Source organism: Aquarana catesbeiana, linkage group LG06 (genome assembly GCF_042186555.1).
Source record: "Aquarana catesbeiana isolate 2022-GZ linkage group LG06, ASM4218655v1, whole genome shotgun sequence".
NCBI lineage: Eukaryota > Metazoa > Chordata > Amphibia > Anura > Ranidae > Aquarana > Aquarana catesbeiana.
The window spans coordinates 229,292,001-229,308,437 of NC_133329.1; the positions used below are offsets into that span (position 1 = coordinate 229,292,001).

The 16,437-nt window shown below is 42.5% G+C and overlaps 1 protein-coding gene across 6 annotated transcripts in view; it reads right to left on the reverse strand.

Moving 5' to 3' along the window:
• Positions 1–16,437, reverse strand: part of KATNIP (katanin interacting protein) — a 310,890-nt gene continuing 294,453 nt past the window's right edge. For 4 of the 6 annotated variants that reach the window (XM_073633020.1, XM_073633023.1, XM_073633021.1 and 1 more), the window contains 3 exons: positions 14,461–14,621; positions 1,528–1,613; positions 2–165 (listed from right to left, as the gene is read on the reverse strand). In XM_073633020.1, coding sequence (XP_073489121.1) covers positions 107–165; positions 1,528–1,613; positions 14,461–14,621 — 306 coding nt within the window. In that variant the 3' untranslated portion in view covers positions 2–106. Of the gene's footprint in view, positions 166–1,527; positions 1,614–14,460; positions 14,622–16,437 lie in introns of all 6 variants that reach the window. The other 2 variants (XM_073633024.1, XM_073633019.1) reach the window with 2 other exon arrangements.

A 16,437-nucleotide genomic window follows, 5' to 3' on the forward strand; every position in this document is an offset into this window, starting at 1 on the left:
TCCACAAATATAAAAACTATACTTCAACATACAATGCATTATTCTTTGTAAACGTTTTATGAAATAAATCTATACATAAAAGGTTAAGGCATTTTTATTTATTTTTTTAGAATCTTCTTATATGTCTTTTCTCCTTGGCAGTTAAACAAGTTTTTGGACGTAACGCTGTAAAAAAAGACAAAGCAAAACATGTCAACAATACCTAAATGAATGAGTGAACAGAAAAGTAAGGCTTTCACATAAAAAAAATTACCATCTGTGTCCCACTGGAAAGATTTCCCTTTACTGCCTATGCAATAGCTGAAACAGGAAGTGAGAGGGAATCCTTGGTTGTCACCAGGATCCTCATTGGAACATTTCCTCTCGCTAAAGCCCCATACACACTATCAGATTTTCTGCTGATTTTTGTCTTCAGATTTACCAAAACCATGTAGTGCAAGGGCCTGCCTGATTGCATACAAATTGAAACTCCTAAGGTTTGACCTCATATTATATGGTGTTGGTAAATCTGAAGGAAAAAATCAGCAGAAAATCTGATAGTGTGTATGGGGCTTTACTGTTCTGGGGACAACCCAACTATTGGGATTTTCTTCCACTTTCACTAATAACAGTAAACATAACAAATAGAGAGGGTGAATCTCCCTAATAGGGGCATGGAGGGCAATAAAAACCTGAAAGGTGTTCTAATCTCTCTCCACTCTATCCACAAAAAAAAAAAAAAACAAAAAACCTTTTGCCTTTAGTTATACTTTAAATCAAAGCAATATACATAAGCAGGTGTTGCCTTATGAGTTTATGTGAAATCTCCATTAATAACTGTAAAATATTGTAATAATGAATATTTCATTTAGCTGGCATCTATGAAAGCCGGGCAAAAAGGGTTTCATTTAAGCTTTTGCTAAGAGCAGAGAATGTGGGCCAAGGCTTGTATATGCAAACAATGGAGAGCCAATTTCATTGTTTTACACCTACTCCTTTAAAAGGGTGCCATGCTGGGATATGCATTGGACCTAACTTCCTGGGGAAATGCAATTAACACACTTGGCCAACATAGTCACAAGGATTTGCATGAAAGGGGGCCGACTTATGGAGTAAGCCCTCCAATCATGATCCAAGCTAGGCCAACCAATGAGACATCAGCCTGGTTTGATATACTCAGAGCCAAGGGGGAGGTATCGCTCTTTCTGATAGACCAGCAAGCTGAAAGGAACTTGGGTAAGGATGGGTAATTATGGGAAAGGAATGCCCTTTTACTTGTAACTAAATATGTGTGTAGATTACTGTATTGAGGAATATACCCTGTATTCCTTCATGTAAATACTTTATTTCAACCTAATATTTTCTTCCTTGGTGTAAGACGATAGATAGATGATTGTGTATTAGCTAGACTTTCAACTGCTTCCTAATAAATGTTATTATATTTGAAGCTTTCACTCTTGGTCGAAAGGAACTCTCATTTAACCCACATCATATCTATGAGATATGAAAAATCTTAAATATAGATTTTTTAGGGTAACACAGGACTACCTGGATCAGGAGTTTGGTTCTTCTTGGAGTTGACAATTATTTTATTATCATTCATCATTCTGACATCTTGGTCCTCAACATTGTTGCTGTAAGATAAAACATAACAACTGAAGGGGAATAGCATAACTATGTCTATACAATTGCAACTTTGTTATAAATAGTGGTTTAGTTACATCTTAAAAAAAAAAAAATCCCACAAATGAAAGTGATTGTAAAGGCAGAATGTTTTTTGCCTTATAGCATTCTGTGCATTAAAGGTACAATAAACCTGTGAAACCACCTCCAGCCCCCCTTAAAGCGGTAGTAAAATCCGCTTTGTGATTTTTACCTACAGGTATGCCTATACTCTGTAAAATCCATTAATGTAACTTAGCACATTAACATTCATAATGATTTGAAGTTATATTAATATAGTGAGCCATTGATTGTAAACCCATACTGCGCTGGCCACTCATACAGCCGGAGCCTGCGAACCCAGAAGGAAGATTGGGAGAAGATGGAAGCCCTGTCAGAGGTGACAGCGCGCCACTAGAAGGCTTTGTTCCAAGGTAAGTATTTCATAGTATGCGATGTATACTAGCACATTGCTATTGCCTTTAAAGGGGAACGTTTTTTTTTTTTTTTGTAGGTTAACAACCACGTTAAACTTACCTGAGCCCAATCCTGATCTAGTGTTGTGCCCGAGAGCTCTTTCTGCGCTCTCCTCACTGGACATGTAGCCGGGGGCATTGGTTCCTGCTGCTGTCAATCACAGCCACTGAACAGAGAGCCGGGGGAGGGGGCAAGCCATGCTCTGTGTGTCTATAGAAACACAGAGTGTGGTTTAGGTTAAGGCCCTCATGGGGCTCGTTACGGGGGCACTTGGCAGGGAGGAGGAGCCCAGGGTATTGCCGGGGGACCCCAGAAAAGGAGGATCAGGGCTGCCCTATGCAAAACCATTGCACAAAGCAAGAAAGTGTGACATGTTTATTTAAAAAAAAAAAAAAATGTTTACAAAGCTCAATGGCATCACTATGTTAAAATAACATCAATTCATTATGAATTCTCATGTGCTAAGGTTCATTTCTGGATTACAGTGTATAAGAATACAAAAATCTCATTAAAAATTAAAATGGGAGGGGCGTGGCCGGATGTTGGGCTGAATAGAAGCGTGGGTGATTAGCTCCTGCCATCCTGATTCTTTATCCTTTGTTTCGGACTCCAGCGGACCTACCTTGCAGCCTTCATAGCCTCCCAGCTTGTTGGAGCGCTGCCTGGAGTCGCCAGCACAGCGCTTCTCTTACCTGCAGCTGCCTGGGGGACGGGCCGCAGCTCCGGCCTAGTTCCCGGAGCGGCGGCCATCTTGCCTCACCCGGCGGCGGCCCCAGCAGGATCTCCTGGCCTCCCTGATTGTCCTGGTCCCAATCTTCTCCTGCTGCAGCCACCCGACCGCCCGGGGCCACCATTGCGGCGTTTCCTTCTTAACTTGCAGCTGCCTGAGGGACGGATCGCGGCTCCGGCCTGCATTCCGGAGCGGCGGCCATCTTGGTGCACCCGGAGACACCCCGGGCAAGTGATCCTGGCCCCCCCTGCACATCTCAAGGTCAGTTTCCTACAGCTGCTGCCAGCCGCATCATCCGGGCCACCATTGCGGCGCTCACTCGCCATGCAGCTGCCTGTGGGACGGGCCGGGGCTCCGGCCTAACTCTCGGTGGCCATCTTGCTTCACCCAGTGACGGCCTCAGCGGACTCTAAGGGACCCTCCGACCACCTTGAGCCCTTGTTTCCCTAACCACAGCCATCGGGACCTCCCAGCTGGCTGACTGTTGCCTGCTGGCCTCATTGTGACATTCTTACTAAACGGCAAAGGGGGGAGATTGGGGATCCGGCCTGGTAAGAGGCAGCCATCTTGATACACCCGGGCGATAACCTGTGGCTCTTCTGTCCCCTTGGCACCTGTGACTCTAATCTATCTCCATCCTGCTGCATTTTTAGCAGCTCTGCTCAGCAAATACCTTCCTCCGGTCTGGGGGGCTCCCCCGGTCCTTCCGATGACCGGGAAATGGCAATCGGCAAAGAAGGCAGCTAATTCCATCTCCCGAATCTCGCCGCCAAACACACGTGCAACGGCTGCCTTGCCTATAGCACCATCCTCTCCGGCCTCTGTAGCGGTACAAACAGACACTTGGATGGCGGCACTCAGGGCCTCGTGCCAAGAGGGGCACCCAGTCATGGAGGAAACGTCGGAGCAGCTGGGTGAGGGGTCCACCGCAATGATACTGGAGGCCATTGCAGATAGTAAATCATCCGTAGAGGGGAAAATAGATACCCTGACGATCGAATGTGGGCTGATAAGGCAGGATATGGACAAAATTAGAGGCCGTTTAACAGAAACTGAGCAGCGCATTTCTACAGTGGAAGACGTGGCAGCTTCCACGGCACAATCGGTGGTGGAGCTGCAGCAGCAAGTCAAAACTCTAATGGCCCGTTCAGAAGATGCAGAAAACCGCCTCAGGCGCAACAATGTCAGGGTGGTGGGGCTCCCGGAGGGTGAGGAGGGCGCCAACCCTGTGGAGTTTGCGGAGGCCTTTTTCAAAAAGCTCCTGGGCCTGCAGCATCTATCTCCTGTCTATGTCGTGGAGCGGGCGCATAGGGTACCCACGGGCCGGAGACCGGCGGGAGCGCGGCCACGTGCGTTTCTTGTGCGCCTGCTGAATTTCAGGGATAGAGATTTGATCCTGGCGGAAGCCCGCAAGCACCCTGAATTGAAACATGAAAATGCTGTCATCCATTTGTATCCTGATTTCTCGCCAGAACTGCAAAAGAAAAGACGCTCCTTTACAGATATCCGCAGACGCCTGAGAAAGGTCTGATTTATAACATGCTGTATCCTAGCCGTCTAAAAGTACTTCATCGCGGAGCTGCAAAATTCTTCTAATCCCCTGCGGAGGCGGCTGAGTGGCTGGATGCCATCGCCTAATGCTAGGATCTGGTGGCGGAACCTGTCTAACGGAAACATGTGGATCGGGCCCAGAAGATATTTACCCTTGTAATGGAAATTTGTAAGTTCTGTATATAATTGCATTGTATTTTGTATGTATTGCACACTGCCCTCACTGTGCAACAGCACTAATAATGTTTTCAGTAAATGTTTACATTCTTTTGAGTCCTGATTAGAATAAGCCTGTCTATGTAACGCCCCTTGTTACCATAAACGTACAATTGTAATATTAATGTGATACCTACGTAATCATGTGCATAAAAACCTTCAATTGCGTCATAATAAAGCAGAACAGTAATTTGGAAAGATGCTGAGCGTATCTTTTGTGTCTGTTCCCTACTGCAGTAGTTATTATTAATTTGGAACCACTAATCAATATGAGGATAGGAGTTGCCTATCATCAATTCAACCGAGTCAGCATGGCGAGCCAGCCAGGAGGGGATTCCAGGTGACCCTGAGTATCCGAAACGAGGAGCTTGAGACGATCCGGGAATTTCTGATAATCAGCCGGCTGAGGTAAGCCTTTTGCTTACATTTGAGTTATCAGACTTCCTTGATCGGTAAGGCATTTTCGGGACAAAGGGTACCTATTTTACTCCCCTTAATCGAACTGTATTGATTGGTGGTTATATGTTATGTTGTCCCTGTCTACTGTCCATCGGAGTGTTATAGATAAGAAAGGGAAGAATAGTGCTGTTCACAGGTATATGTAGTACATCTGCTAGATAAAGTAGTTTAGAGGCAAGAGGGTATAGGCACAAGTAGAGAAGAGAGAAGACTGGCCAGTCATTATGGGCATTGAATTAAGTAAGGGAATGAAGGATAAGAGACCCTCAAAAATGCCCAGCGCAAGAGGAGCGCTACATATGAACCAAAGGTGCGGTTCCGCCTATACTGAGCCCCTAAATTAATGGTTAGAGTGGACAGGGATCCACATTGGGTAACTGGGTTACCAAAGTCCACAGGGACTAAGAATCACACAGAGTAAACAGCTAGAGAAACAGCTATCTATGTGAGCAGGATGGATCAAGGGTGACATTAACACTAGAAAAGGGACATTTTCATGTTAAGTTGTGGGATGAATTTGGAGTCAGGCACTATAACTATTAGAGTCAGAAACAGAGAAATGAGAGTTAAAAGAAAGTAGAATTTAGACAGGAAAATATTAAAGAGTTAAAAGAAAGTGAGAGAATGATATGCATGTGTTGTGTACAAATGGGAAAAATGTAAGCGATTTTAGAGAGATATTGGTGTGTGTGTGCGAATGCTGGGACCTTTAGTTCTATTGCTTGTGTGTGTCATGTACGCAGATGTGACCCCCTCCTTTGTGCTCTCATGAAAGAAATGTGGCTGGGATGAGAGGTTAGTGATAAGCTGGAAGGACATCATGCCAATTCCAGTTTTTTAGACAAAACATTTATAACAAAATGTGCCAGGTTAACGAATCTAATGGTAAACAATGTGATCACAATTATTTTGAATCTGTTTTCCAAACATGGTAAAATGAAGGTTACATTTAACCGTGTATTACACAAATTGAATATCCTTTGATAGTGGAAACAGTGCATTTAAAAAAGGGAAATTAAGTAAAATTAAGTAGTAATGAGTATTAATTTCTAATATGAGTTTAACAATTTTAACAATAATATAGATATATTGAAACTGGTTTAGACAACCTTTGGTTGGAAATGAAATCCAGGTTAATGGGGAAATTTGTAATGAATGAGATTAGTTTAGATTAAGATAACAATTTTGTAATTTTACATTTATTCAATAAGCCCTTATTGAGAGAAAAAAAGATTAAGATGAGGTTGTTATTTTGAATAAAGCTGCCATAATATTTAACAAAGCCAAGATGGATGGAATACATAAGAAGTTCTTCTATAAAAATGAAATTTTAAGGTTTTTGATAATAACTTGATGTGCGGTCCATGATGTAAGAGTAATATTAAATAAAATTTAAATATAACAGACCCATCACATCAAGTCCACACACCCTGTTAGGATAGATGCCACCTGCAGCCAGTTGTTTTATAGTTTTTGATGCTTTCTGGTCCATCATACAGATTCTTGGTCCTTTTGTTTTTATTTATTTTTATTTTTGAAATCCAAAGCAGAATGTGTGGATTGTGAAATGATGTGCCCCTTTTTCTTGTAAGTACAGTGGTATAAGCAGAAGAATATTTTGGATTTATGGGCATCTCTCCATGACCGCAGGGTATTGTTATCATTTATTATAATATTGCCAGGAAAAAGTTGTCTTTTGAAACATGAAACTGGAGTTCTTACACAAATAGTGTGATAGAAAACAAGACATTGTAATATATTTATGCAAGCTGGACCCAGTAATGAAGGGTTCATCCCGATATATCAGAGCTGTAGCTTTTATGCAAAGGTGCTATTAGACAAAGTTAGATATTGTTTTGGTCAATGGTCCGACATTCTGTGCAGCAAATTTACAGCTAACTAAATGTTTGTCTAATGAAAGGTTTAAAATATGAGTTTGTTTATGTACAAATCTAACAATGAAAAATGCGTACATTTATTCAAAAGAAAGGAAAAGACTTATGTGTTAAATTGATGACATAGGAATCAGCTGCTGTGAGCCCAGTGCAGGACACACTCCCTGAAGACCCAGATATTACATTTTTTGTAGATTTGAGTATGCAGTTTATCACCCAGAAGGATACTCTGTATTCAAAGTCATTGGATCCTTTTTCCCCAGCTCAAGAAACAGAGCTCCATGTTTTAGCAAAGCCTGTGAGCTGTAAAAAGAGTGTATATTTATATAGATAGTCGAGATATAGAGAGCTTTTGGTTCCATTTAAAGGGCCAGAAGTTTGTTTTTACTTCGGCAGGTAAACCAACCAAGCATGCCAAGTTAATTTGATCGGCTGTTTTCAGCCTTCCAGGTTCTTGCTGAGGTAGCCATATTAACTTTCACACATGGAAGCAGACCAGGTGACTAAGGATGCTGCATTTACAGCCCCGGACACTTGATGGGTCTGTGCAACTCACAGATTCCACCCTAGTTCTGGCCCAGTATAGCTGGGATTAATAATTCAACTTTAAGGACCCCAGAACGAGAAGAACAAGTGGTCCACAGGGGGCAACTTCTTATGAAACAGGACTTTGGAAAAGGTGATCATTTATGTCTGCCAGCCACTCTTTTCCCTTCAGCTTGACACATGGACCGTGTCATCAGTCACAAGCAGTTATGGCTGCCTTAGTAAATGAGCGTGGGATAGAGCCAGGGTTCTCCACAGTTGTTTTTATAACACACCACTTCTTGTTTTACCTGTTACCAAAGGTGTTACCAAAAGCTGAACATCCCTCCCAGAGATTACAAAAAGATATATCCAGATGCCCAAGTCAGGATCTTACGAGTATGCATTTTGTCTGTATGGACATGTTTTTTGGATGTCCAGTGGCAAATGCTACTGCAAAGGCCACAGTAAAAAGTGTTATCAGAAGTAGTTTGTAAGTACAGAGTGCAGAAAGTACAGAGAGTAACAGAGGAAATCATTTTTATAAGAGAGTCCTTACTAGAAGTTTTGAGGTTTTATTTTTACACCCCCTACTGTCTACAATATAGCGGACAAAGTAAAGTAAGAAACTAGAAAACTTTTGCCTGAATGTTTTCTTAAATTTTATCAAGCCCCTAAGGGGATGTTGGACTCTCTCCCTATGAGATTTTGTTTGGGAGTGTGTTACTCACTTGCTTATATTTTGTCTCAGCAGCTGAAGTCCTCCATTCGGATCTCACGGAGAATGCTGATGATCTTTTAAGGTTTTTTACAAACTCATTTATGTGTTTTCTCCCTAATTCCAGATCCTAAAAGTTTGGAAGGATCTAAAACTAAAGCCAGGTGACTTTTGGATTGTTAAGAGACATTTATATATAAGGAAATGTTTGGAGACTCAATACAGCATCTATTTCATGTACAGTTTTTGCAAAACTTGAAGGAAAAGTCACCTGGATCCACACCAGACACTGCAAAAATGACTTAATTAAAGAAATCTCTGTGTTTGATTTGTTTCCCTCTTGTGATCACAGTCTAGGGTACTTTTTTATTCAATTACTTTAATTGTAAGGGATATATATATATATATATATTTGAAAAGTAGTTCAGCCAAGTTGAAGTCATATTTGTCTTTTGTGCGTCTTCCATTTCATGTAGAATTGTCTGTGTTTACATGTGCTGATAAGTCAGCATGTCCACAATTCAGCTAGAAGGCCATTCTGGCCACAGGAGTGTACAGCCAGTACTCTGTAAATATGTCTTATCAATCATTTGTTTTTCACAATGAAAAGTCATTTTGGTAATGAAAAAGTTGCTTAGCTATTATTTTCTCCACAATGGAGTTTTTGCTTCTTTGGCCAGGACTACCTCCACCTAAGCGTGTGGAGGTTCCAGGTTAAAGGTGATAGCAGGTATGGTTAGTGATCAAAATATTGATCAAAAGAGGGGAGACTGTAATGGAAATTTGTAAGTTCTGTATATAATTGCATTGTATTTTGTATGTATTGCACACTGCCCTCACTGTGCAACAGCACTAATAATGTTTTCAGTAAATGTTTACATTCTTTTGAGTCCTGATTAGAATAAGCCTGTCTATGTAACGCCCCTTGTTACCATAAACGTAAAATTGTAATATTAATGTGATACCTACGTAATCATGTGCATAAAAACCTTCAATTGCGTCATAATAAAGCAGAACAGTAATTTGGAAAGATGCTGAGCGTATCTTTTGTGTCTGTTCCCTACTGCAGTAGTTATTATTAATTTGGAACCACTAATCAATATGAGGATAGGAGTTGCCTATCATCAATTCAACCGAGTCACCCTCATGGGGTACTAATACTGGGAGTGGTGGTTCCTGCTGATGCGGCACCTTTTTGGAAAAAAAAAAGACCCCCTTTTTTTTTTTCCTTTTATCCCCCTAGTGGTCTGCAATGGAGGACAATCTCTGGAACTTGTCATCCGTGCACTGCAGGAGCTTCAGGTACTGTTCTAAATGTTTGCACTACCTACAAGTCTTCCCGAACCCCCTTTTTTGAGTGGATAGACTCTTGGAACGTTCCACCTTTTGCTCACCAAGTTGATGGGAATAAAGTTTCTCCGGCGGTTTTGTTCTTTTTTTGGTTCTGTTCGCCTGGAGCAAACAGGGAGTTGGGTTCTTAGAATGTTTTTTTCTGTGACTTTTCTTTTTTTATTATTTTTTGCAAGTCCTTTTTTATTTTTTTCTCTTTTATGTTTTTTGTTGGGAAAGAATAACTGTTTTTTAAGCTTCCCTCGGTGGCCCACCTCACTGGTGCGACCACATGAGGGTGTAAATTGCCTATTAAGATATATGCTGTCCATTCGTAGTGCTGTGGTGCTTTGCTGCTCTCTGTGCCCGGGTCCCTCCCCACAGACCTCCCAAGTTTACAGGACAACTCCTGTCCCTATCCAATACCTAGCTTCACTTTATGAGTGACCTCAAAATAATTTTGTGGAATGTCCGCGGATTAAACTCCAAATTTAAACGTTCATTGGTCCTCCAGTACCTCAAATACCTGAATCCACATATTATCCTCCTGCAGGAAACCCACCTAGAGGGTAACAAAATTTTATCCCTGAACAGGAACTGGGTACAGAGAGCCATACATTCTACGCACTCCTCTTATGCCAGGGGAGTGGCCATTTTAATACATAAGAACTTAGTATGTGCTATAGAACATGTAATAACAGATCCCTATGGGAGATATGCAATTGTGGTCCTTGCCATTGAATCTCAGTTATTGGCAATAGCGAATGTATATGTTCCACCCCCCTTCAAAAATGAGGTTCTATACCTGGTTTTAGAGAAGATTGCCACCTTTGGCCCATTAAAAGTGCTAGTGGCGGGCGATTTTAACAACATCCTAGACTATGGGCTGGACACTTCTAACCCGACCCGGGTGCGAAATCTAGAACTAGGCCACTGGGCAGACACGGCGGCGTTGGAGGAGGTGTGGAGGTGGAAACATCCTGGTGAGCGCAGTTATTCTTACCTTTCCCACGTCAGTGCCTCCTCATCCCGTCTTGATCTGGCTTTTGCTAACTCAGCACTGCTACCACAGATTGCGGAGGCCGTTTACCTGGCGGGGGGGCTTTCTGATCATACCCCATTACAGGTAATGTTGAGCCGATCCGCAGGCAATAGTCGTAGGAGTTGGAGGCTGCACTCAGGGTGGGTGAGTGAGCCCTCGGTTGAGGCATTGGTTTCCCCACACATACAGGACTACTGGGACAACAATGAGGGTTCAACAGATGGGCTCACGGTCTGGGATGCGTTCAAGGCATCCACCCGTGGGGTATATATAGCTGCCATTAAAGCCGCTAGGGTGGAGAAAAATTCAGAGTCAGAAATGCTTCAGGCTGTGCAAAGCTCCATGCTGATGCGCCCTCCTCCTCCACTCTAGCGGAGTTACAGTTGGCCAGAAGGGCCTTGTTGGTTCATTTTCAAACTCCTACACAATGTACATTTAAGAGAAGGGCTGAGGAACTATTTGAAAAAGGTGATAAGAATGGGAAGCTGTTGGCCTACTTGGCGGCAGATACCCGAACACATACAGCTATCCCTTGCATTTATTCAGCGGGAGGTAATCTAGTGAGAGATGGAGAGGGTATTATGCAGGCTTTTGTGTCGTACTACTCAGAGTTATATACTGCTATACCCAAATATGATGATCAAGTGCTAGTGGACCTGTTGGGCTCCCTTCGGATCCCGGAGCTGCCGGGGGAGGTGGCGGCGGAGTTGGAAGCTCCTTTTACTCCTAGGGAATTGGCTTTGGCCGTTGCCTCCTTCCCCAATGGTAAAGCTCCGGGTCCGGATGGGATACCAGCTGAATGGTACAAAACTTATATGGACCTGTTGTCTCCCAGACTCTTGCAACTTTATGGAGAATGCTTTGAAGTAGGGAGACTGCCACCCTCGTTGTACGAGGCTCATGTGGTGTTACTTCCCAAGCCTGATAAAGACCTTCTTCAATGCTCCTCCTACAGGCCCATAGTACTGTTAAACATGGACCTCAAAATTTTGACCAAAATGATTGCCAATAGATTAATGAAGATTCTAGAGCACTTGATATCACCAGATCAGACAGGGTTTATGCCCAAAAAAGCCACTGACATTAACATCCGCAGAGTGTACACACACACGCAAATAGATGAGGAGATATCTTCTGGAGGGGCTCTGGTGTTTTTCGATCTGGAAAAGGCATTTGACTCCATAGATTGGGGATATATGACTCAGGTACTCCAACGCATGGGATTTGGTCCTATATTCCTCAAATGGATATCAATGCTCTATGAACAGCCGGTGGCAGCACTCCGCCTAAATGGAGGGGTGTCTGACAATTTTCCAGTATCCAGAGGCACCAGACAAAGGTGCCCATTGTCACCGGGCTTATTTGCGTTGGTCATGGAACCTCTGGCGATCGCACTGCGCTCCTTCTCTCAAATTCAGGGTATTAGAGTGGGCACCCTTACCGAGACTACAGCCCTTTACGCAGATGACCTAGTCCTTTTCATTAGAGATACTGGACCTTCTCTACAGGCTGCACTGGTGCCACTGGAGCGCTTTACTGGGGTTTCTGGGCTCCGGGTCAACTGGAATAAGTCCAAGATACTTCCGCTACGTTCCCACCGGGCAAATAGACAGGCAGACCCAAATAATCCCTTGCAATGGGTAACACAAATGAAATACCTGGGTCTTCAAATTACGAATTCGGTGACGGAATTCATCAGTCTTAATGTGTCCCCATTATTAGACATCATCTCTAAAAAATTACATTCCTGGAAAAATCTTCCATTGTCACTTATTGGGAAGATAAATCTACTCAAAATGAAAATACTACCTTTACTCCTGTATACCTTTAGAAATTCTCCGGTGTGGATCCCAAAAACAGTCTTCAAGTCAATAGACAGTATGATCTCTTCATTTCTGTGGCAGGGAGGAGTCCCCCGCATTAAACTGACCATTTTGCAGCAGCCGTGGGGGGAGGGAGGCCTAGCGGTACCAAATTTCCAAAAATATTTTTTAGCCGGCCAATTAACGGTGGCGCACCGTTGGTTGACCACGCCTTTGGATGACGCTGCGGTGTCGTTGGAGGCGGCATGTGTGGGTTCATATGAAGCACTATCCCACTTGGTATATAGGGGTTTACGGGCCCCCTACCCTCTGACGCCCTCCATGCGCTCTGTAATTAGGGCATGGTCCGTGACTCAGGGGCTCCAGCCTTCTAGTCAGGATAAATTCTCTCCAAATCTCCCCTTGTGGAGGAATCCTAGTCTGCCGCACTTCTTTGACTACCCGGATCCGATAGTATGGACAAAATACGGAATTAAGACACTAAAGCACATTGTAGCGAATGGCACCATAATGTCCTTTGACATGTTGAAATCACATTATGAACTACCAAACTCGCATTTTTTTCGGTACATTCAATTAAGGCATGCCTTTCAATCCCAATTTGGAGGAGAACCTCTTGACCCTGAGCCCAGTGATTTAGAACTGCTGACTCGCAGTGACTCGTTATCTAAACCAGTTTCCAGCATATACAGAGATCTCTTTCAGGAAACAACAAAACTGTTGGAACCCTGCAGACAAGCGTGGGAGGCGGCAACCTCGGGGTTGGATAGGGATGACTGGGATGATATATGGGGGAATTGCAATGCAGACTCTGGTCTCCACTAGGGACAGACTAATTCACTTTAAATTCCTGCACAGGATTTATCTGACCCCAGCTAGACTAGCTAGGATGTTTGGGAGGTGTTCCACGCCACTAGCGAATTTTATGCATATATTTTGGGAATGCCTACAGGTCAGAGCATACTGGCAGGATGTAGCAGGCTGCATAAGGTTGGTCACTTCTATTTCGATTCCCATGACGGTTGAGGTATGCCTACTGCATCTGGTAGAGCCCCTAGCTACTACCAGGGCTATTAGAACTCTTCTTACCCTATTGTTGTTCTATGCCAAAAAGAGGATTATTCTCTCCTGGAAGAGTTCCTCAGCCCCAACCCTAGAGTCCTGGAAGGCATTGGTTAACAAGGCAATACCATTTTATAAAGCCACTTATTTGAGTAGGGGAGCACTGACCAAATTTGACAAGGTGTGGGGTGGTTGGATGGCATTGGTGGATACGGTGTCAGACTAATTACAGATAACCCATAGCTATTGATATTGGTGTATGAGGCCACAAAGGAGGATGTATATGACTGACATACAGGAGAAATATTGATAATTCTGCACTAAAATAACTGGTCACTTGTAGGGGGAGAGTTATTTTTATTCATACGAGGTCCTTGGTGCTGGGGGGGGGGAGTCGGGTCGCATTTTTGACGGTATCAAGCATCACGACCCAAGTTGTTAGACAGCGAGGGTGCGGTGTCTCCTAGTGCCTTCCTCCAGTCTGGAGGCCAACTTGGACAGTATGTATCTGGGCAAAAGCTTTGTTGTTTGGGGGGGAGGGAGGGGGGAGTTCTCAATTTATGTCTGTGTTTTTGTATGTAAATGTCCACTGGCAACTGTGTTATAGTCGGTGGTTGTCGGCCGCAAATGTGGCCTGTTGTTATCTGTATGCCTAAAAAATGAATAAAAAAGAATTTTCAAAAAAAAAAAAAAATTAAAATGGGTCAACATTTATGTAACTCACAACTTTTTAGCATATGGACTCATTCCGGCAGATTTAAAGCCTAACTATCTCCCTGTACCGCTGTCAGAGACACAGCACTGAATACTGTTTATGCTTGCATTTTTTTATCTCATCTGTTCTAGGCTTTACCAGCCTACTTATATTTAAATGCTCCATAAAACAAACAAAATATGTAAATGTTTATCTGAAACCTATATAAAAGTGGACTAATTTAGCATCTTATTTAAAATTTCATAAAGAAAAAAATGGTCAACTTAATTTAAATTACCTAATTATGGTTCGTCTGTCTGCTTCTGATATTTTCAGATCATTTGCAAAGAGGATGGTATAATATGGTATTACAGAGTCACATGTTGGTAGGATCCCATGGGAAATGTGGTTGACCATATTTAAAACTCCATTGTACACAAGCAAGTCATCCACGAGGATCTGGGTAGAAAATGCAATAACCGTGAAATATAATCTGCATACAAATATTTTATATTGGAGTTTGCAGTATAGTACAATACAGGTAAAGAATGAAAATGCAGTAGTCACTCCATTATGCAAGTATAACAGCGTGTATAGACTTAGAGGTTAAATCAATGTATTCCAAAAAAATGGATGAGGTTGTATGAATGAGAACTTATTTGTTAGTGCCTATTTACACTTAAACCCTGAAATACAGTGCATTAACGCAGTCATTCTGAATGAGCTTCCAGCGTACCACAATGCAGTATAAACAGACAAGACCAAATTTTTCACCACAGTGCCCAACAATTCAGTATCCCTGTGAAAAATAGTTTTACTTAAGGACCAGGCCTATTTTTTAGACTTGGTGTTTACAAGTAAAAATCTTTTTTTTTTTTTGCTAGAAAATTACTTAGAACCCCAAAACATGATATATATATTTTTCAGACACCCTAGAGAATAAAATGTCGGTCGTTGCAATACTTTATGTCACACCGTATCTGCACAGCGGTCTTTCAAGCGCAATTTTTTGGGAACACAAAAATTTGGGAATTTTTTTGAATTAAAAAATAAGACCACAGTAAAGTTAGCTCATTTTTTTATATTGGGAAAGATAATGTTGTGCCAAGTAAATTGATACTCAACATGTCATGCTTCAAAATTACGTCCACTCGTGGAATGGCGACAAACTTTGACCCTTAAAAAGCTCTATAGGCGACATTTAAAAATTTCTACAAGTTACCAGTTGAGTTACAGAGGAGGTTTAGTGCTAGAATTATTGCTCTCGCTCAAACAATCGCTGTGATACTTCACATGTGTGGTTTGAACACCGTTTTCATATGCGGGCGCGACTTATGTATGCGTTTGCTTTTGCGCGCAAGCTCGGCGGGACGGGGCGCTTTAAATATTTTTCTTTTTTTTTACACTGTTCTTTTTAAAAAAAAAGTTTGGGTCACTTTTATTCCTATTACAAGGAATGTAAACATCCCTTGTAATAGAAAAAAAGCATTACAGGACCTCTTAAATGTGAGATCTGTGGTCAAAAAGACCTCAGATCTCACATGTACACTAAAGAAAAAACAAATTTCCCTTTAAGACCATTGGGCGGAAGTGACATTTGACGTTGCTTCCGCCATCCAATGTTATGAAGCCGACTGGGGGCTATCTTTCCCTCACTGGGCTCCTGGCCTGTCAGGGGAAAGGACGCAATCATCTCTGCCGCTGCCGACGACTCCAGTAAGCGGCAAAGACGACCGGAGCGTGGCAGGGGGATCCTTTCCCACCCTGATAAAAGTGATCTCGCGGTGACTCCACCGCAAAGACCACTTTTATCTGAAAGCGGACCACCCGCTGTTGAAGAGGATACCGGGGTTATAACAACGGTATTTCACTTCAAACAACCGACATACATCGACGGTGGGCGGTCCGGAAATAGTTAAACAAAAAAAAAATGCAAACTTTGATTAAACTGCTGAGCATTTGGAAGTTATTGTAAGAAGTAGAAGAAAATCCAAAAAGCCCTTTAACTAACATTCCAGGATTCATCCCCTCCCTCCCTCCTCCTCCAGATCCTGTTATTGCTAAACGCTATGGGGATGGGATATAGTATGCTGACTGATTACATTCACTAAGAAACAAAGAAAAACACCTGTAAAGTGAAAAAAGTGCCTTGGATGCAGATGCCATCTGAACAAAGTGAAGGCTAGTGTCAATTATCTCTGACTCTGCCTACACCATAATAATGCATTTGATGTTCAAAAAAGATTTAAAAGGAGCTATAAAATAGTTATTTGAC